The sequence below is a fragment of the Sinocyclocheilus grahami genome, unplaced genomic scaffold (genome assembly GCF_001515645.1).
Source record: "Sinocyclocheilus grahami isolate Dianchi unplaced genomic scaffold, SAMN03320097.WGS_v1.1 scaffold255.1, whole genome shotgun sequence".
In the NCBI taxonomy this organism is placed as follows: domain Eukaryota; kingdom Metazoa; phylum Chordata; class Actinopteri; order Cypriniformes; family Cyprinidae; genus Sinocyclocheilus; species Sinocyclocheilus grahami.
The window spans coordinates 764712-788492 of record NW_015505434.1 but is presented as its reverse complement, the minus strand read 5'-3'; the positions used below and the strand labels follow the sequence as shown (position 1 = coordinate 788492).

The window sequence follows — 23781 nt, the reverse complement described above, 5'->3', positions numbered from 1 at the left end:
TAGCTCCAGAAGATGGCGGTAATGCAACACCAAGGATGCAAACTGCCGTTAAAACCTATAGAAGAAAGTGTTCTCCGATCCGAGTGGTGGCGCTGAATGATACTAATGTTTCACAAAACAGGCGAAGAACCCATAGCGACAACAAGATCAACAGGAAGTTCTAACCAGCTTTGTTTATTAACTTCTCGCTCTCGTCCGCTTTTTTGGAAGTCATATGTGCGTTTTGTAACATGACATCTGCTAAAAGATGATAAATTATGATCGTGCGCTGACTTTATATTGGCCGCGCTCGGCTCTTGAACGCAGCGATGTTTGTGGGAGCGGAAAGCATTGGGAGGAATCAGGTGGTTGTTTGACGCGCTGAACAACACTCATGCTTCATCTAGATCTCAGTCGTGGCTTTACGAATCATATGCATCTAAACCTAACCACAGCAGTAGAACTAACAAGACCTTAACCCGGCTATTATCTGTCCCTGCCTCTGGGTCAGACTCAATCGGAGTGTAATGTAAGAGATCCGTGGCAGCAGGAAAGATGCCGTGCACATGCGGGAACTGGAGGAGGTGGATTCGGCCTCTGGTGGTGGTGCTGTACATTCTGCTGCTCCTGGTTGTCCTTCCACTCTGTATATGGGAACTTCAAAAATCAGGGGTCAGAGGTCTTTTTATAATTACATGCATTAAATATTTAGCTGCTGACTGTCAAATGTGTTCATAAATGTTGTTAACCCGCTTGTTGTCCTCCTTTGATTCTAGTACAAGAGGTCTAATATGGTCCCAAAGTGTATTATGATAGAAAATACATTATTTAAATGTGTTAAATTGAATATTAATAGGTAAAGAAATGAAACTCTGACACAACTTCATGGTTAATTTCTGACACTTTTGGGATTTCATTATATATCTATCATAATGTGATTTATAACATTTTGTTTTTGTAACATCTGTATCGTTCTGCTATCAATAAATGGACATTTTCTAATATGAACTATTTAAGGGAACTTTAAGCTGCATAATACACTGAAAGGTCAAACCAATGGTGTTGTAATTGTTAGAACTTCTACAATAATTATAATATTAAGGCAACATTTAAAATAGAATATGCATATTAGATGAAAAGCCTGGCAACTAACAGAAATGAAATAAAAAGTTGAAGTGCTAAAAGAATATGAAAGTCTTTAAATACAGCAGGAAGAGATTTCCTCTAAATTGCTTGCAGAGTGAACACTTTCTTGAGGTTGTTGGCTGCTTTTAGCTATTGCTGCTGACAGCAGCAGCTTTTAAATTTACGTTAGGCAGTGGTGGTAATGTGTGAAAAGTCTGTTGATTTAAACCAGCAGTGTTTTAACTAAAAAAAAAACAAATGCTTTAGAGAACAGTAGAGCTCTGTTAAGTGCCTGTCATGTATTCATGTAATACAGTGCCAGGGAAACATTCATTTATACTGCAACAATTTTTCTCATGGCCTATTTTTCTCTATTTTCATATTGAGAACTGCACATTTTCCTTAACTGATTTTTTTCTTAACAGAGTGCTTTTGCTGAGATGTAAACTGGGAGTTCTGCAGTACACAGTTGTGAGACCTGTCACTACAGTCATTGCTTTGTAAGTGTCATTCATTTGGTTTCTTGTAGAGATTAATAATATAGATTTAACATATTTATTGTGTTTATGTGGGTTTACACAATATAAAGAAACTATCGTTTAAATGTTCGGGGCCAGTATGATTTTTTTTTATGTTTTTGAAAGAACTCTCTTATGCTCACCAAGGCTGCATTTATTTGATTAAAAATACAATAAAAAAAACATTAATATTGTGAAATAATATTACAATTTGAAATGGCAGTTTTGTATTTGAATATATTTTAAAATGTAATTGATTCCTTTATGGAAAAGCTGAATTTTCAGCAGTTTTCAGTGTCACTTGATCCTTCAGAAATCATTCTAAGAAACATTTATTATTATTATTATTATTAATGATGTGTAAAACAGTTATGCTGCTTAATATTTTTGTGAAAAATTCTTTGATGAAAAAAATAATTTCTGTTCGTGAAAGTGCTTCTTTGGTCAACACTAATGGTTCCACATGTTGATGTGATGCTTTTAAGCACAACATTTGCATCATTTCTGTCCTGCCAAATTAGGATTTGTCAGCTTTGTGGAGTCTACGATGAAGGAAACTTTAGCTCAAAAAATGCCTGGACGTATCTGGTTATCGTCAACAATCTCTCTCAGCTTGTAAGTACCTGTTTTGTCCTGAATATTATGCAAGACTGTCACATGATCTTATGTCGTGAGAGTGAGTCTGCAGTTCCATTCAGGTAAAAGGAAGATCAAATCTAACTAAAGCCCTGTTTACAGAGCCATCTTGATTGGTTTTTACCAATTCATTTGTTGTGAAATAAAACAAACCAGACTTTACAGCCCCTCATTTGTGTTTATGCTGCTCGTGAACAGCGAACAGCTTATACAGCATGAACTATGAATCATTTTTTTCACTGTTGTTGTTTCGATAACCTGATAAACTAATGGCAATGTGCTAATGTTGAACTTTCTCTCTTCAGTTTGCCATGTACTGTCTTGTGCTGTTCTACAAAGCTCTGAGAGAAGAGCTGAGTCCTATCAAACCTGTGGGCAAATTCCTCTGTGTCAAGCTGGTGGTTTTTGTGTCATTCTGGTAAACAGTTCTCTACAGATAGAACACTAATAATTCTGATCTGCTTCTAATAAAGTTCAATTCCTATGCTGCAGGGCAATTTTCTAGAATACGCTGTAGCTTCAGATGTAATAAGCATTAAGTTATAAACAAGTAAAGGTTAAGTTTTTTAATTGATGTTAAAATAAAAGAAATATGAAATATAAAAAAAAGTCAAATGTGGACACATTACAGTAATTTTATAGAAAAATAATAAATCTAAAATTAAGTATTTCTAAAATAGACATTATAACATTATATCGTAATAGACAGTACTATATAATTATTTTTAAGACCTTGAATTTTATATTCAAATTTTAAAAAAAATCACCTAACATTAAAATTCCCCAATACCCGTCATTTTTATGATAATTATGCCACTCTATAATATTTTGTTTATCTGTCTTAGGCAAGCTGTGGTCATTGCACTTTTAGTGAAGGTTGGTGTGATCTCAGACTCGCACACTTGGGACTGGGACAGCGTGGAGGCTGTAGCCACTGGACTACAAGTATGTACTGTACTTTGATCTCAACACTAAACACAGTTTTGTAAATGAGGCTTACAACTAGAAATGGGCTAGTGAGACACCGGTTTGAAATACTCGTATAATATTGTTCTTCTAGTTATATGTATCTTTGCCTTGCTTACCATGTATACAATGTACCATTGTTACTGCAGCACCATTAATGGACTTCTGGTTACACAAGTGGTAGTAACCTTAAAGGCACAATATGTAAGATTTTTTTAATTAAAATATCCAAAAACCACTAGAACAGTGTTATATATTTTGCTGACTTGTGTACTTTCATTATCCCAAATGTTTCGAAGAATGTTTAAATCCAGAGAAATAAGCTATTTTAACTAGTGACACGGACCGTGTCTATAGTGTTATTGTGTCACCTGCCAATGACATCATAACCCTCGATTTCCGGTTTTGTTTTGTAGAAAACATGGAAACACCAAAGACGCTTTAATATGTTGTGCGTTTTATTAGACAGGTGACGACCGCACAGAGTTGCATTATAACAGAACTTTCAAATGTATCTAGTATGATAAAACAGCGATGCTTTACCCCACATACGAATGACTGGAAGGAGTGGAAGCGGTCAACTGTGGCATAATAAAAGCTCAGCTGCTTTCGAACCGTGTGTCACGCTCGTCTCTCATTAGCAATTGCTGATGCGGCCTTGTATCGCTTCGACAGCTTTCAGCCTCACCCTGCTTCATACTATGATGTTAATAAATCTTTAATATATTAGCTCATCCATGAACATGATTTGTGCCCGAGTCCCGTCGGATTGCATCGGTTGTGGGGATGAAGACCACAACTCCCATGATTCCACGCTCAGTCACAGCTATGCCTTTGTTTCTTTGTTTGTTTTGAATATGCGCCCTCTAGCGGTGAAAACTTACATACTGTGCCTTTAAGATTAAAGGTTTTTATTAAGGTTTTTTTTAAGGATTAAATTCTTTTTTTCTGTCTTCTCACAGGACTTCATCATCTGTGTGGAAATGTTTTTGGCAGCCATTGCCCATCACTTCAGCTTCACTTACAAGCCCTACATACAGGAAGCAGAGGAAGGTTCTTGCTTTGATTCCTTCCTGGCCATGTGGGATGTCTCCGATATACAGGCTGACATCTCGGAACAAGTGCGCAATGTCGGTGAGACACGACACAGTCTTTTCTTATTTGTGGTGAATGGTTTGAGGGTCTAGGATCTTTTTTGGATTCTTAGAAAATACTTCATCTACATTAAGCAGTCCATAGCATACTTTTTACTTTTTACATACTTTTCCTGCTGCTACGGATCTCTTACATTACACTCCGATTGAGTCTGACCCAGAGGCAGGGACAGATAATAGCCGGGTATAAGTTCTTGTTAGGGGTCTACTAGTAATACTAGTCTTTTGCACAGTATAGTCCTAAACTTAATATTTCCTGAACAGGAATCACTGAAATCTGTGTCAATACCAAGCGCCAATCTTCCGGTCTCTCTCGTGAAACCAACACGGAAGTGACTTAAACTGTAATTCGTCAACTGGCCGCTGGCTGGCTGCAAAAGGGAGTCAATCCCATAGACTCCCCATGTTAAAATGCCCAACTTTACAGCAGAAAAAAACATGTTTACAGCCTGGTTCAAAAATGATTTTGGTCTATATAGCTAATTTTGCCCTTCATGACAACTGTGAGGGGGGTGAATTTTTTTTTATAACTCATCCGTTTAAATGATATTAAGCCTTAATATTCTGCATAATTAAGTGCGTGGCCACTTGAGTGACAGGTGGATTGCCGCTGCTGTCACCACCGTCGAGCTAGGTGGGCGTGGTTTCAGCAGCCAGCTCTTTTGCTCCGTTTTGATTGTCTGGGTGTGACGCGCGGTGACGTGCTGCCAAGATGGCGACGGCCGTCTCTGCCCACTTTGAGCTTCAAAAGCGCTCTTCGGAAAACTACGGGTGACGTCACGGACACTACGTCCATGTTTTTATACAGTCTATTGTCAATACCCAGCCCTGTTTCAAACAGTTATTCGTCATATTTATGTAATTTTTATTTATTTCTTTTTAATTCAGGGAGAACTGTCATGGGTCGGCCAAGGAAAACATATTTTGGTGAAGAGGTTTGCCAGGACGAGAACACAGGACTGCTGTCAGCTGGTTCTCAGGATCCAGCCGTTGAATCGTCCTCCACCCCTCCATCCCCTAAGGGCCGTTACCAGGGCATGGGCCACACCGTAACCCCCCACTCCATCTCGGCTCCTGCCAACCTTGGCTGTGTACCATGGGAAGGAGATGTTGATGACATCACGCCTAAGGTGCTATCTGGTGATCATACAGACCAACAAGGCTCAGACTATGCAGCCATCACTTAACATCACTGAGCTTCAGCTACCAAATAGCTAAAGCACATCGATCTAATGTGTATTAGCTACTGTTTCGAATATATGCAGCCGCCGTTAACTCTGGTAACTATTGATACTTGTGGTTAATATGTGTTCAGAGAGGCTCAGTGAAGCTTTGGTAGCAAGAGCATATATGAAAGACTTGGGTAGTGTTAGTCTGGCATTATTTTGCTGAAAACATGGCCAAATTATAAACTGACATTAGAGCCAAGCACATTAATTCCCCAATACCAGTTTTACTTTTTCACATCATCAGACAATGGTTCTTTTAAGACAGCTTTATGAATGTTTATTCTAAAAAAAAAAAACAATGAAATGATAATGCTACTTCAAATTGTCATTGACGTCCTCCTGGGTTTTATCAAGTCATTTTAAGAGTTTTTTGTTGTTGTTGTTTGTTTTTATGACATCAGTGTTACTTTCACATTTTTATCTGTGAATGCAAATGCAATTTAAGTTTTTTTTTTTTTTCCCCCTTCCATGGAGCAGCACCTTGATCATGGACGATAATATGAAATTACCAGGATGCCATGGAGACTTGCAACATTTTGTCTCAGCAGAATATACTGTATGCATGTGGTAAAGCAACTACAGTTTGAACATTGGCTCTAAAGCACAAAATACTGAAGCACCCATATCACTGAACAGCTTCATGTAATTGTGTCAAAACATAAACGCATATGTTGGTGTTCTTTCTTTTTTCCTTCTCAAAAAGTATTGGTTTTAATTGGGTTTTTATGATTTGGTTATTTTAATGATTAGACAAAGAAAATTGGGTTTAAAACCCAATTTAGTAAAGTATTGAGAATTTCGAATACTGACTTTTAAGTTCACCTCGGGAAATGATGCAATGTCTAAATATCAGCCAAAGTTGTCTTATTGCTATTAAGATTTTTTTTCTTCATTTTGTTAATTGTTTCAACAATGTTAGATTTAACAGCAGCTGCACATGAAATATAAATGTCAGATATAGTATAACAGTAAGGGCAGATCGTTTTATCATGACGGATGTGGACCTGTGGGAAATATTCCCATTTATTTGTTTTTATGAACCGTCGTGTGTCTCTCTGATCCATTCAGAGAGATGCATCTTTTGCAATGGTTTGTACAGCTGTTGCATTGCCTAATCTAACAGTGGTTGTCACGAATCATTAAACTTTACATGCAAATGGGTATTGAGTATTTTTGAGTATTTCTGCTTAATTGCGTTCCATCCAAGTTCAAAGGTATAGTTCACCCAGAAATCATCATTTGCTCACTCTCATGCCTGAAATTATTTTAATGTAAAATGTGTGCTTAATCTTAAAAATAATAACTTTGTTTACCATACAGCAATGAAATAATTGCCCATTAGCATCAATTCCCTGATTTTGGAGTGTGTTATATCAGTACAGCAGAGCTTCTCGGTGGCTGGCCTTTTGGAGAAGCGCAGAATCGTCCTCCACGTGATTTAACCAGAATTTCAGTGCGCTTTCGAGCACACCGTTTCCTTTGGCCAGCGGTCTCAACATAGTCTGGTGATGCTCCTTCTCCACTGAGCTGTAGGCTTGAACCAATCCTGGGCTGATTTGTTTGTCTTCACTTGAATCGAAGCCTAACTGGGCTGCCATCAAGGAGAGCACAGAAAAGCCCTCGGAGACGTCGAGCACGTAGATCGGATCGAGTTCTGTGTCTGACTGTTGTGACCTCCTAGTTTACTTAAGAGAAACCAAAAGTTTGCTCATGGCCTTTTTTGGAAGCTGTTATGATACACCGTGTTATTGAGGAGGGCCATCTCTGAGGAATCCAGCATAAAAGTGCAAGATGGTATCTCCTGGTTGGTTTGAAGGCCAGCCAGAGCACTGCACAGCTCAGCCTCAGGGTTTGCAGTGAGGATCTTGGGAGGTCCATTAGTTGCATTGTCCATATGGAATGTGTGTTCAATGTCCATCTCTTATGATAGCAGTGCAGCATAGCCTGAGATAAGAGTCCTTCCAGGAAACTTCCACCAGTATTTAATCACCACATTTCACAGTGTCTGAGGGATGACACGAATTAAAGTCAATTAGTTATTATTCAAATTATCTATATAAACTGACTGTGGCTATACCTTTAATTGGACTCACATAACTTCAAATGATGCATATTGAACACACACACACACACACACACAAATCGCTGGACGAAAAAAAATCCCTTTAGTTCTAGAGCAGAATGAAGAATGAATGTTCAGTGTTCATGGTTTAAACAATAATGAATCTGTGTACATATGTTCTTTAAAAGAAATGTAAATTCACATGCCATCATAATCTTTAATCAAAAGCATTAACTTCCCCTCCTCCTAGCAACAACACATGCTCTGACGGACAAAATCAAGTCCCACCCTACATTTGTTCTCATTCAAAAAATCGTTTAACTCAGTTATATATCACAATTAGGAAGAAAAGACCACAATCCCATTTCATGCCTATTTCAAGTCATCTTGGAAGTCTGCTGAGACCCCCATTTGAGAACCACTGTTCAAGAGTCATGGTCATCTTTATACTTCTTAATCTCTATATTTTTTTGCATTTATATACAGTAGCTCTTACTGAATGGACTGTGTATTGGATAGATGGCCTGCTCCCAGCATGTGTCTTCCTGTGGGCCAGTGGACAGGTGGTTGACCTGGTCGAGGTGTAGCTGAAACCATACTGCCAGAGCATCAAGAACACCCTCCTGAGTCCCACTCAGTCCCAGCTGTGTCACCTCTTTGGAGCAAAGACCCTCCAGCTCCTGCAACACAAAGAATGCTTAGGACTACTTCCTGCACTCATGGCACTTTAGGTATTTCAGTTGTGTTGTTTCTCTCCCATCTGCTCCATATTCACTGTATGTCTCCATTACACTACTGTTCCAAAATCTGGGGTCAAATTTTTTAATGTTTTTGTCTCTTATGCTCACCCAGGGTGCATTTACTGGATTAAAAAATACAGTAAAATAAGTAATATTGTGAAATATTATTGCAATTTAAATGGCCTGTTTTCAATCTTAATATATTTTAAAATGTAATTTATTCCTTTGATGACAAAGCTGAATTTTCAGCAGCCATTACTCCAGTCTTTCTTCAGTGTTGCATGATGCTTTAGAAAGCATTCTAATATGCTGATTTGGTGCTCAAGAAACATTTTTCAATTGTTATCAATGTTGACAACAGTCAGACAACTTTTTTTTCAGGATTCCTGGATGAAAGTTCAAAATACCAGCATTTATTTTAAAAATAAATCTTTTTTTTATATTATACAGTAGATGTCTTTACTGTAACTTTTGATCAATTGACCTGTTGCATTGTCATTATTTCAACACTCGGCTCTATTCTGTAGTTTTGTACCTGCACATTATTGAAGTCTATGTCCAGAGCTGTGAAAGGCTGTGTGAGTTGAATGTATCCTCTACGCAGGCGGCTCAGTCTTTCAGTGGTGTAGGGTTCTGTGCTGTCCTCAGTATCAGCTAAACATCTAACTGGACTATAGATCTGTCCTACTGCAGACAGATCCAAGCCTCCCACTGAAGACGCACACAGCCTGCAGAAGGTCAGTTAGTAATTCAATCACTAAATGTTCATTCTAATCTTTCTAAGATCATACTCAAGAGCCTGCTTCTTTAGTAACTGTGTTAAGAGAAGTGTAATATAAACTTTATCAATGTGTCACTCACGCATAAGCAGCTTAGTCTCTCACCTGTGATGTCTGCGGATCTCACGGCTCTGCACAGCGTCTCAAAACACAGTTGCACCAGCAGGTATTACCCGGGCCGTTTGTGAGGGATTGGATAAGGGTTCTCCAGTGTTCTGTTGAGATGATTTAATAATCAATTGTTGGAATAGATTGAAAATCATTTTTTCTATTAAATCCAAACTTTATATTAATTTATAGCTGCTATATACAACTGTATACGTCCAGCCATTAGGAAACTTAACATGCTGCTAAAAACTTATTTTCTAAAAATGACTTTAGAACTGATTCACCAACATTTGTATGTTTCTCAGACAACCACTATGTGTCCCTGTTGCCCCAGAATTTATATAACGTGAGACACTGGTACGGGTAAAAGCTTTAACAATTTAAAGTAAGGATATGGTTCTAGTACGGCATAGTATGTAATCTTTTGCCAAGCATGCTATTAACGTTGGGCCAAGACATTAGATTAGACAGGATTCTAATCAGGATCTATTATTGTTGTTCTTTCTATCAATGAAAGAATCTGAAAAAATAAAATCTAGCACAGTTTCCACAAAAGTGTTAATAAACACAACTGATTTCAACATTGATAATAATAAGAAATGTTTCTTGAGCAGCAAGAAGAATGATTTTTGAGGGATCATGTGAAGACTGGAGTAATGGTTGCTAAAAAACTCAGCATTACAGTATTACTGTAACTACACTTTTTTCCAGTTTACTGTCAATATAAATCTGGTTACTATATAAAGCAATATTCACCTGTTTGGAATGTCTTTAGGAATGTCCATGTCCAGAGACTTCAGATGAAGGATCTTGATGCTATCTGCCATCCCATTGGCTGAGAGCACCTCGCATGCCAGCTCATACATTGTCTTTGACAGCTCACAGGCATAGGCTTCAGCAGCGCCTCCCATCTTTGCACACATACTAACATGCCAACCAAAAAGCGTCAAACCACACTCACTGTATATCAGTTGAAACAGACGTTTGTTTAATAACAAGGTTATGTAATAAGCCTCTGAAAAATCTCACCCGAGGATGCATGCCCATGCCAGTTCCAATATCCAGAACGGAGCTGCATCCTCCCTCAACAGCTTTCTTGATAGCCAACTGGTACTTGTGGTTCCGCCCATTGTCACTGAGCATTAAGAAGTGCCAGCATTTCCCCAACCAGTTGGCAACACGATAAAAGTTCTCCTTTGCCTCTGGGAAGTCTGGTCGGAATTTAAGGGCTTTGTAAAAATGGCCAGCATCTTCATCCCGAAATCCCATTCTGAAATAAAAGAAACCAACTCAGGATTGTTTTTTTTTGTACTTATACCACAAATATATATTCTTAAGGACATCAAAACCTAATGATGACATCACGCCTAAGGTGCTATCTGGTGATCATACAGACCAACAAGGCTCAGACTATGCAGCCATCACTTAACATCACTGAGCTTCAGCTACCAAATAGCTAAAGCACATCGATCTAATGTGTATTAGCTACTGTTTCGAATATATGCAGCCGCCGTTAACTCTGGTAACTATTGATACTTGTGGTTAATATGTGTTCAGAGAGGCTCAGTGAAGCTTTGGTAGCAAGAGCATATATGAAAGACTTGGGTAGTGTTAGTCTGGCATTATTTTGCTGAAAACATGGCCAAATTATAAACTGACATTAGAGCCAAGCACATTAATTCCCCAATACCAGTTTTACTTTTTCACATCATCAGACAATGGTTCTTTTAAGACAGCTTTATGAATGTTTATTCTAAAAAAAAAAAACAATGAAATGATAATGCTACTTCAAATTGTCATTGACGTCCTCCTGGGTTTTATCAAGTCATTTTAAGAGTTTTTTGTTGTTGTTGTTTGTTTTTATGACATCAGTGTTACTTTCACATTTTTATCTGTGAATGCAAATGCAATTTAAGTTTTTTTTTTTTTTTCCCCCTTCCATGGAGCAGCACCTTGATCATGGACGATAATATGAAATTACCAGGATGCCATGGAGACTTGCAACATTTTGTCTCAGCAGAATATACTGTATGCATGTGGTAAAGCAACTACAGTTTGAACATTGGCTCTAAAGCACAAAATACTGAAGCACCCATATCACTGAACAGCTTCATGTAATTGTGTCAAAACATAAACGCATATGTTGGTGTTCTTTCTTTTTTCCTTCTCAAAAAGTATTGGTTTTAATTGGGTTTTTATGATTTGGTTATTTTAATGATTAGACAAAGAAAATTGGGTTTAAAACCCAATTTAGTAAAGTATTGAGAATTTCGAATACTGACTTTTAAGTTCACCTCGGGAAATGATGCAATGTCTAAATATCAGCCAAAGTTGTCTTATTGCTATTAAGATTTGTTTTTCTTCATTTTGTTAATTGTTTCAACAATGTTAGATTTAACAGCAGCTGCACATGAAATATAAATGTCAGATATAGTATAACAGTAAGGGCAGATCGTTTTATCATGACGGATGTGGACCTGTGGGAAATATTCCCATTTATTTGTTTTTATGAACCGTCGTGTGTCTCTCTGATCCATTCAGAGAGATGCATCTTTTGCAATGGTTTGTACAGCTGTTGCATTGCCTAATCTAACAGTGGTTGTCACGAATCATTAAACTTTACATGCAAATGGGTATTGAGTATTTTTGAGTATTTCTGCTTAATTGCGTTCCATCCAAGTTCAAAGGTATAGTTCACCCAGAAATCATCATTTGCTCACTCTCATGCCTGAAATTATTTTAATGTAAAATGTGTGCTTAATCTTAAAAATAATAACTTTGTTTACCATACAGCAATGAAATAATTGCCCATTAGCATCAATTCCCTGATTTTGGAGTGTGTTATATCAGTACAGCAGAGCTTCTCGGTGGCTGGCCTTTTGGAGAAGCGCAGAATCGTCCTCCACGTGATTTAACCAGAATTTCAGTGCGCTTTCGAGCACACCGTTTCCTTTGGCCAGCAGTCTCAACATAGTCTGGTGATGCTCCTTCTCCACTGAGCTGTAGGCTTGAACCAATCCTGGGCTGATTTGTTTGTCTTCACTTGAATCGAAGCCTAACTGGGCTGCCATCAAGGAGAGCACAGAAAAGCCCTCGGAGACGTCGAGCACGTAGATCGGATCGAGTTCTGTGTCTGACTGTTGTGACCTCCTAGTTTACTTAAGAGAAACCAAAAGTTTGCTCATGGCCTTTTTTGGAAGCTGTTATGATACACCGTGTTATTGAGGAGGGCCATCTCTGAGGAATCCAGCATAAAAGTGCAAGATGGTATCTCCTGGTTGGTTTGAAGGCCAGCCAGAGCACTGCACAGCTCAGCCTCAGGGTTTGCAGTGAGGATCTTGGGAGGTCCATTAGTTGCATTGTCCATATGGAATGTGTGTTCAATGTCCATCTCTTATGATAGCAGTGCAGCATAGCCTGAGATAAGAGTCCTTCCAGGAAACTTCCACCAGTATTTAATCACCACATTTCACAGTGTCTGAGGGATGACACGAATTAAAGTCAATTAGTTATTATTCAAATTATCTATATAAACTGACTGTGGCTATACCTTTAATTGGACTCACATAACTTCAAATGATGCATATTGAACACACACACACACACACACACAAATCGCTGGACGAAAAAAAATCCCTTTAGTTCTAGAGCAGAATGAAGAATGAATGTTCAGTGTTCATGGTTTAAACAAGAATGAATCTGTGTACATATGTTCTTTAAAAGAAATGTAAATTCACATGCCATCATAATCTTTAATCAAAAGCATTAACTTCCCCTCCTCCTAGCAACAACACATGCTCTGACGGACAAAATCAAGTCCCACCCTACATTTGTTCTCATTCAAAAAATCGTTTAACTCAGTTATATATCACAATTAGGAAGAAAAGACCACAATCCCATTTCATGCCTATTTCAAGTCATCTTGGAAGTCTGCTGAGACCCCCATTTGAGAACCACTGTTCAAGAGTCATGGTCATCTTTATACTTCTTAATCTCTATATTTTTTTGCATTTATATACAGTAGCTCTTACTGAATGGACTGTGTATTGGATAGATGGCCTGCTCCCAGCATGTGTCTTCCTGTGGGCCAGTGGACAGGTGGTTGACCTGGTCGAGGTGTAGCTGAAACCATACTGCCAGAGCATCAAGAACACCCTCCTGAGTCCCACTCAGTCGCAGCTGTGTCACCTCTTTGGAGCAAAGACCCTCCAGCTCCTGCAACACAAAGAATGCTTAGGACTACTTCCTGCACTCATGGCACTTTAGGTATTTCAGTTGTGTTGTTTCTCTCCCATCTGCTCCATATTCACTGTATGTCTCCATTACACTACTGTTCCAAAATCTGGGGTCAAATTTTTTAATGTTTTTGTCTCTTATGCTCACCCAGGGTGCATTTACTGGATTAAAAAATACAGTAAAATAAGTAATATTGTGAAATATTATTGCAATTTAAATGGCCTGTTTTCAATCTTAATATATTTTAAAATGTAATTTATTCCTTTGATGACAAAGCTGAATTTTCAGCAGCCATTACTCCAGTCTTTCTTCAGTGTTGCATGATGCTTTAGAAAGCATTCTAATATGCTGATTTGGTGCTCAAGAAACATTTTTCAATTGTTATCAATGTTGACAACAGTCAGACAACTTTTTTTTCAGGATTCCTGGATGAAAGTTCAAAATACCAGCATTTATTTTAAAAATAAATCTTTTTTTATATTATACAGTAGATGTCTTTACTGTAACTTTTGATCAATTGACCTGTTGCATTGTCATTATTTCAACACTCGGCTCTATTCTGTAGTTTTGTACCTGCACATTATTGAAGTCTATGTCCAGAGCTGTGAAAGGCTGTGTGAGTTGAATGTATCCTCTACGCAGGCGGCTCAGTCTTTCAGTGGTGTAGGGTTCTGTGCTGTCCTCAGTATCAGCTAAACATCTAACTGGACTATAGATCTGTCCTACTGCAGACAGATCCAAGCCTCCCACTGAAGACGCACACAGCCTGCAGAAGGTCAGTTAGTAATTCAATCACTAAATGTTCATTCTAATCTTTCTAAGATCATACTCAAGAGCCTGCTTCTTTAGTAACTGTGTTAAGAGAAGTGTAATATAAACTTTATCAATGTGTCACTCACGCATAAGCAGCTTAGTCTCTCACCTGTGATGTCTGCGGATCTCACGGCTCTGCACAGCGTCTCAAAACACAGTTGCACCAGCAGGTATTACCCGGGCCGTTTGTGAGGGATTGGATAAGGGTTCTCCAGTGTTCTGTTGAGATGATTTAATAATCAATTGTTGGAATAGATTGAAAATCATTTTTTCTATTAAATCCAAACTGTTTATATTAATTTATAGCTGCTATATACAACTGTATACGTCCAGCCATTAGGAAACTTAACATGCTGCTAAAAACTTATTTTCTAAAAATGACTTTAGAACTGATTCACCAACATTTGTATGTTTCTCAGACAACCACTATGTGTCCCTGTTGCCCCAGAATTTATATAACGTGAGACACTGGTACGGGTAAAAGCTTTAACAATTTAAAGTAAGGATATGGTTCTAGTACGGCATAGTATGTAATCTTTTGCCAAGCATGCTATTAACGTTGGGCCAAGACATTAGATTAGACAGGATTCTAATCAGGATCTATTATTGTTGTTCTTTCTATCAATGAAAGAATCTGAAAAAATAAAATCTAGCACAGTTTCCACAAAAGTGTTAATAAACACAACTGATTTCAACATTGATAATAATAAGAAATGTTTCTTGAGCAGCAAGAAGAATGATTTTTGAGGTTTTGTGAAGACTGGAGTAATGGTTGCTAAAAAACTCAGCATTACTATCACTGTAATTACACTTTTTTCCAGTTTACTGTCAATATAAATCTGGTTACTATATAAAGCAATATTCACCTGTTTGGAATGTCTTTAGGAATGTCCATGTCCAGAGACTTCAGATGAAGGATCTTGATGCTATCTGCCATCCCATTGGCTGAGAGCACCTCGCATGCCAGCTCATACATTGTCTTTGACAGCTCACAGGCATAGGCTTCAGCAGCGCCTGCCATCTTTGCACACATACTAACATGCCAACCAAAAAGCGTCAAACCACACTCACTGTATATCAGTTGAAACAGACGTTTGTTTAATAACAAGGTTATGTAATAAGCCTCTGAAAAATCTCACCCGAGGATGCATGCCCGTGCCAGTTCCAATATCCAGAACGGAGCTGCATCCTCCCTCAACAGCTTTCTTGATAGCCAACTGGTACTTGTGGTTCCGCCCATTGTCACTGAGCATTAAGAAGTGCCAGCATTTCCCCAACCAGTTGGCAACACGATAAAAGTTCTCCTTTGCCTCTGGGAAGTCTGGTCGGAATTTAAGGGCTTTGTAAAAATGGCCAGCATCTTCATCCCGAAATCCCATTCTGAAATAAAAGAAACCAACTCAGGATTGTTTTTTTTTGTACTTATACCACAAATATATATTCTTAAGGACATCAAAACCTAAAATAAAATTCCTGAAATGTGTAAAATATGTGAACAACATACAGAAGTTTGGGATCAGTATGTATATTCCAAATAAACTTTCAGTTATATTTTAAACTTTCTTTATATTCATCAAAAGAATCCTGTAAAAAGGATAAAAGTTAAGAAGCACAATTGTTTTCAAATGTGATAATAATAAGAAATGTTTCTTGAGTACCAAATCAGCATATTAGAATGATTTCTGAAGGATCATGTGACACTGAAGACTGGAGTAATGATGCTGAAAATTCAGCTTTGCCATCACAGGAATAAATCGCATTTTAAAATATATTAAAATAATTAAAAAATTATATACGAATATTTCACAATATTACTGTTTTTACTGTATTTTCATCAAATAAATGCGGGCTTGGTCAGCAGAAGAGACTTCTTTCAAAAGTATGAAAATATATTACCGACCCTAAACTTTTAAACAGTAGAGTAAACATTATATTTTATTATCTCGGTAAGATGAACACAACTTTTTTATTTTACACAGATTAAACCATGTAAATAGCAGATCAAAGAGGGGAAAAAAAGAAAAGAAGCCTAAACAGATGCTCTCCCATGCTATTCACTATAACCTCATCCACTGGAAACAACTCCAAAGCTTGTTCATAGCAATCAAAGAGGTCCTGGATACGTCCAAGAGAGTCCAGCTCATCAGCCCATTTAAAAAGAGTGAATCTAAAGGACTCCTGTAAGTTCAAAAACACACATTTACAATAAGGTTCTGAAGCTAGATCAACTTAACCACACAGGTGCAGTAAAGAGACTGAGGAAGCACGAGGGGGCTTACATTTGCAAAGTCTTTTAGAGCTGGTGCAAGATTTAGAGTCAGCAGATAGTGAACAAAAGCAGTGCCATAGTCCTGACTGAACAGACACTGCTGAGCACTTTCCAGTGATCTTGACACCAGCTAATTTCTTGCAGCATCTCTCTGAGCTCGTCTATGACGCCTCGCCCTCTTTGGTCTTGTAGTGGCATTAGGCATATTTTCTGTGTATGACAGAACTGATCATGTACTGTATCACAAGCTAAAGTTGAGAAATTGTCAAATATAAACATGCAAAAAATAATTTAGTGTGAAATGTAACATTTCAATTTATTTCAGTTGATTTGAGTATACTGGAGCTACAGTTGCGCTCAAAATTATTCATACCCTTGGTAAATATGATCAAAAAAGGCTGTGAAAATTAATCTGTATCATCGATTATTATTATTTTAAAAATGTACTAAAATCTAACCTTTCATTGGAGAATAAGAATTTAAAATGGGAGAGAAATGTCATTATGAAATAAATGTTTTTCTCTAATACACATTGGTCACAATTAATCATACCCTTTTATCCAATACTTTTTGCAACCTCCTTTCGCCAAGAGAACAGCTCTGAGTCTTCACATCTAATGCCTGAAGAGTTTAGAGAACATCTCACAGCAGATCAGAGACTATTTCTTCATACAGAATCTCTTCAGATGTCCAGCTGCATGTTGATGCTTCTCCTCTTCAGTTCACCACACTCATTTTCTATAGGGTTCAGCTCAGGGAACTGGGTTGGCCAGGGCAGAAGCTTGGTTTTGTTCTCAGTGACCCATTTTTGTTTTGATTTTGATGTTTGTTTGTGGATCATTGTCATGTTTGAAGATCCAACCATGGCCCATTATAAGATTTCTAGCATGGCCAGTCAGTTTTAAATTTTTTATTCATTGGTATTTTATAGAATTCATTATGCCGTCTATCTGAACAAGACGTCCAGGATCTCCGGCAGAAAAATAGGCCCACCACATTAAAGATCCAGCAGTATATTTCATTGTACACATGGGGTACTTTTTTATCCCTGTGTGCACCAAACCCATCTTGAGTGTTTGCTTCTAAAAAGCTAATTTTTTGTTTTGTTTAATCTGATCATTGAACCCAGTCCCGTTTAAAGTTCCAGTCATGTCTAGCAAATAAATATGCTGGAGTTGCTGGAGTTTCTTGAAACCTTCCCAAACAACATTGTATTTTTTAGGCTTTCTGACCCCAAGACTCAACTATTTTCTGCAGTTCTCCAGCTGCGATCCTTGGAGTCTTTGGCGATTCAAACTCTCGTCCTCACCATGCATTAGGACAACATTGACACACGTCCTCTTACTGTATTAGAGAAAAATATTTATTTCATAATGTGATTTTCCGCATTTTAGTCTAACGTTACTCTTCCAGGATCAGTAAACAGTCCTCCATAAAATGTGCCAGCGATCCACAGCACTAAGTTGATGTATTTCCTCAGCGACCAGCACAGATCAGCTCTAGGCATGACGAAGCGGATATCGTCCTCTTTTGGAAGGCCAAACAAAGTAGTTTCGTTTTCACAACGAAAAACACAGCGGCCTAGCTTGAGCGAAAGCCCCGGCTTAGCGTTAGCTGAGGCCGGGCAAGAGTGAGCTGAGGCGGCAGGGTCGAGAATGGCGGTCCCGGCAAAGTAGTGGTGAAAACGGTGAAAGCCAATCCGGCGATCCACAGCGCGAAGTTGAAGTATTTCCTCAGCGACCAGCACGGATCAGCTCCAGGCATGACGAAGCGGATATCGTCCTCTTTTGGAAGACCAAACAAAGTAGTTTCGACTCGTCAAAGTGGCCACATTTTGAAGCTGTAACAGCTAAACATACTTGTTGCATTCTATGGAAATCAAATATTTCTATTGGTGGAGTTCGAATGGAGGTATATATGTCTGATCAGTATATGTCTGTAATTACTGTAGCAGCCAGTAATCTGTAAATATAGAAGCCAGCTTGAGCATTGAACATTTTTGTTCATGGTTTCATTTTTAAAATCTGAACTGCACTGTTGGGATCATTAGTAAGTGGAAACAATTGAAGCTTTAGGCCCTATCCCAAATGACTCCGTGTCTTCGAGTTCACAATTTAGAGTCATAATGCTGGCAGAAGTTTTTTTTTTATTTTACTTTTTGTAATTTTGGATTCAGTCCCCATTGGTTTCATCCATGTGAATACCACCATGAGTACTTGTGGCACAGTAACAAAGTAATTGTCCCTACTAGGTAATAAGTCAGGATGAAAGGATGTTAAAATAATTAATTAATAATGTGGGTTGGTCTCCAAAAGCAGTTTGTTCATAAAAAATACTTGTGAGAAATCCATTATTTCATCATAACTCTGACTGGAAGTATGCAAAGATGTATAATATGTGTTGTTGATAGATAGAGGTTCATGATTTAGGATTGGCCGCATATGGACCACATATAGAAACCTAGTGTGAAAGCACCTTCAGTTAATTATGTGTTGTTGATAGATAGAGGTTCATGATTTAGGATTGGCCGCATATGGACCACATATAGAAACCTAGTGTGAAAGCACCTTCAGCAGCTTTAGCTACACAGAGGCGTTGTTCACTGACGAGCTGCGCAAAACCATGTTAATATTCGCAAGATTTTTTGCGAAAGCTGCTCAATGAATCCATTATTTCATCATAACTCTGACTGGAAGTATGCAAAGATGTATAATATGTGTTGTTGATAGATAGAGGTTCATGATTTAGGATTGGCCGCATATGGACCACATATAGAAACCTAGTGTGAAAGCACCTTCAGTTAATACTAGGGCTGCACGATAAATCGCATGCGATGTTTAACGCGCATCTTATCAGTAAAGCCGGTTCTATAATCAGCGGTAAATCTCCATCACGTGCGTGCTTTGACGTTGAGCAGCTTTAGCTACACAGAGGCGTTGTTCACTGACGAGCTGTGCAAAACCATGTTAATATTCGCAAGATTTTTTGCGAAAGCTGCTCAATGTGAAAGCCCGCACGTGATGGAGATTTACCGCTGATTACAGAACCGGCTTTCTGACAAGATGCGCATTAAATATCGCATACGATTTATCGTGCAGCCCTAGTGCTAACTGAAGGTGCTTTCCATCGTGCCCCCCCCATCGTGATCCCCCCCCCCCGCAATCTGCCGCATCCCAATTCATAGCTTTCAGTCACGTGACCGGCTCGAAGACCTGGAGGGCAAAACATTCATAGAACTGCAGGACAAGCCTGTCAATCGCCACGCCGCATCAGCTAAAGTCTGTCTACACTGGATGCAACAAAGCGACCGTAGAAAAAAATTATAAGAAATTTGTGTCAGCACATCATAAATAGAACGTGGCAGCAGTTTATTGTCGGGGATTTGTCGTGTCGCACCGCGCCACATCCAGTGTAGACAGCATCACTGATTATAATGAGTTATACACTGATCTATAATGAATCTCTATTATAGATCAGTGGTTCTATAGTATTTTGTCGCACCGTGCCGCTCGCGTCCGGTGTAGACACGGTGTTAGGAATAGTTATTTGTTTTCCATGCCTTATAAGGATTGACGCTTCGGGCACACCCCCTAACTCCAACGCCAAACACCACCCCCTCCCCCCTCCCCCTCCTTGCCGCCGATGTCATCATACCTCGCGATGTTTCACTTTAGACATCGTCCGATGCCAATTTTGTTGACATCGCCCAACCCTAATTTCAGTATGTGTTGGTCACCTTATTGACCTTAGTAACAAATTACATTTGATTGTTTTCTTATAATTTGTTGGCAACAAAATAACATGACAAGAATTTTGGCAAAACAGAATATAACACAAATAGTTGGTCACCATATTAGCAGAGTTTTGCTTGGCATGCATACATGCTTCGATTCACTTTTCACTGACATTTGACTTTCTGAAGCAGGCAGTGTCCATGGCATTCCTTAATGTTGTAGTGATTGGCTTTGCCCCAGTGGTTACTGCTCTGTTGACTTCAACAATATGGTCTCTGTGCGGTGACCTGGGAACAGTTTACAGCAAAAATGCTGCAGAGAACCAATTGGGACGCTGATGGGCATGAAAACATCAAACTTAAAAAAAGCTAATGCGCTACATGCCCTTTCAGAAAGAGTTTCAAAATAGGAGCCTAGTATCATTCTTTCAAGTGACAATTTAAAGTGTCATCTTGAGCAGAATTGGCTGTGTCCCCGAGGCAAATAACCATGAAAGGGTTCAGTTCTTCCATGCTTGTTTTTCTTGTGGTTTTGAAATCGACCAAATGTATGTATGCTGAAATTCATATTTGATAATTGCATTGATAATGACCACTAAGCTTTTAATCTTTGTCTCTTCTTTAGTGCAGTACTGATTGGCAGCATTAAAAGCAGAGCTTGTTTTTAAAGTAATAGTTCACCCAAAAATTAAAAAAATTCTGTTATCACTTACTAGTGTTGGGCGATATGCTCAATTTTCATATCGTCAGCCTGTGAGATCGCCGATACACGATAATTATTATGTAATTATCATGTTAATCTATGTAATTATTTACTTAGTTTCATTGCGGGAAAGTGAACCAAATCCAGCGTAAGGCTAAAAGCAGCCTAATGTTTTTAATATGACTGAATTTGTATTTAACGTGATAACAAATTAATAGAAACATCGTAAGTTTCTAATTATAATGCTTATATTTCCTCAGTTATTCAAAAAGCAGCTACAGAAAACGAGCAAAGAACATTACCAAAGAACATCATCACAAGCTCAGTCTAGCGCGTTATGCACTTTAAAAACACTCCCATTAAAATCAGTGAATATAGTGTTTCAGCTGCGCAAAGACGTCAGTATAATGTCTTATAAACAATGTCACTTAACGTCACATTTACCTCAGAAAAAAAACCGTATTCGGTGACCATAAACTCATTAGTCCGATAGAAAAATAAACTGTAGAGGGGCATTTTGCGGAGTATATGCACCATATAATATATTCATTATAACTTTTATAAAAAAACCGTATTCGGTGACCATAAACTCATTAGTCCGATAGAAAAATAAACTGTAGAGGGGCATTTTGCGGATTATATGCACCATATAATATATTCATTATAACTTTTATTGTTCTTCAAAGTTTAATTTATATTTTTTTATGATAGCCACCATTTAAATGTTTATATTTAAAAAACGAATTGAAGTAGAAAGATTATGTAATTGTAACTTTTTATTATAAAAACGTCATTAAGTGTAATTTAAGCAGTTGTATAGCCTAAAACATCTGTCAATTTTAACCTTCAATATTATAGTAATGTAGTACCAACTGACTCTCATGTATATTTTAGAGCATTAGTTAAGAGATTTTTTTTCCTTGAGAAAATTTTGTATGTGTACCAGATATATATCCAAAATAATCGATATTGAATCGAATCGAATCGCAAGCTTGTGAATGAGAATCGAATCAAATTGTGAAATTTGTGTCAAAACCCAGCCCTAAAAAATAATAGTACGAGTAAGTATGAATCACTTCTGAAGAGACCCAATCACTTCATATAATGAACATATTTAATCAAGGCTTTTTTCTATTTTTTTTTCTACAACGAGCACATTAAATGTAGTCAGTGGTAGATCAACCATACTTGACGCACAAGAGCAAAGTTTGTTCTTGCTGAAACTCTTGCTTGCATGACACGGGAAAACAAACCTAATTGGTTCTTGTGCATCATGCAAGCACAATTGAGATTTATCATGTTTGATGTGCTCTATCTATATGTGTTGATCAATGTTTATATTTAAGTATAAGCTTAAATGAAATCTGTTCATCATGTAAAGTATGTAAAAGTGACTTTCAAACTTGTGTTGGCACATTCTCAAAAAATTGTATTTATTTATTTTAATGTAACAATAATCCAAAAATTAATCTACTGTAGTATGCAACTAGGGAAGTTTTACTATAACTCAAGCTTTAATGCCTATTTTTTCCACCTTTTGGATGTCTGGGAGGATGTATTTGGCCATGGAATCCTTGATTCAGAGGGACGTGTGACAACCAGTCTGTCAGCTGCTGTGGAACAGGAATCCCTCAGTGGACGAGAAGGACTCAGAGGATGCGCTCCTGTTTTTGTCCATTTCCTCTGCAGAGCAGCCAGTCTTTGTCACACAACCTTTTGACTTGTCCTCGTATCCTCCCCTCTCCCCAGAGCAGATGTGATCCTTGTTCGTCTATGTTCATAGGAAACAAATAGTGGGTTTTGTATTCCACAGCCAATAGATGTCTTTACAATAATAAGGGAGAAATACATACATCAGCTTCTGCAGGATTTGTTTTTGCTCTGCTGAAACGTTAAAATTATTTCCACATTTCAGGATACTGGAGGCAAAAAGCTGTACATTGGTGTGTTCAAAACAAAACAAATAGATGGTATAGTCTTTGCTCTCTGCATGTCACGTTTTATAAGTGTCTCTGTGCGATGTTCTCAACTCTTGCCAAGGATTGAGTTTGGCAACAGTCTCCCAGTAATCTCAATGCATTGTCTGCCAAACATCGTCATAATATTTCATTAAAACAGAATTAAAGTGGATATGCGATCACGGAAAGGGAAGGTTTACTTTTTCAGGAGAAGAAATAAAAGTCAGTGAAATGAGCTTCATGTGTTGTGCAGATGCTTCTATGCCATACTGCAGAGAACACTAAGTTTTATTGTTGGTGTTTATGCAGCATAATAACCACAAGTCTTAGGCAGGTAGACACCATATTTAATTTTAAATACATAACAAACCATCATGTGAGTGATGTACTGTCCATGGGTTGTTCTTTCTCAAGGTCATATGTCACATCTCATTTTATTTTTTTCACGTTTTCGAGAATATTTTGTTCGTTGGAAACTTTTTTTTGAAAGGCATTTGTTTAAATCTTTTGTCGGCTGAATGACCAACAGCTAGGTGCACAACAGTACATACCAAAAACTGAACCGACTGTATTTCCATTCACTTAAAATTAAAGGTATATTTCGTCCAAAAAAAAAAATTATGTTACCTTCATGTTGCTTCAAACCCACTTTTTTAAAACACAAATGAAGACATTTTTAATGAAACCTGAGAGATTTCGGTCTTAAGTTGTTGATATGTGAATAAAACCTTAATTAAATCAGTTCATCATGAAAAGTGATCGTCTAAAATATC

The 23781-nt window shown here is 37.9% G+C and overlaps 1 protein-coding gene and 1 pseudogene across 1 annotated transcript; one reads left to right on the top strand and one right to left on the bottom strand.

Moving 5' to 3' along the window:
- The first annotated feature begins 545 nt into the window (after positions 1-545).
- On the top strand, positions 546-11930 carry LOC107598760 (transmembrane protein 184C-like). The gene is made up of 8 exons (XM_016290196.1): positions 546-658; positions 1530-1604; positions 2144-2237; positions 2564-2676; positions 3104-3203; positions 4187-4358; positions 5267-5508; positions 10669-11930. Exons 1-8 carry the CDS (start codon positions 546-548, stop codon positions 10723-10725), a joined length of 966 nt encoding a protein of 321 aa, XP_016145682.1. The 3' UTR covers positions 10726-11930.
- Positions 11662-16819, bottom strand: LOC107598759 (putative protein arginine N-methyltransferase 9; annotated as a pseudogene).
- Between the last annotated feature and the right edge of the window lie 6962 nt (positions 16820-23781).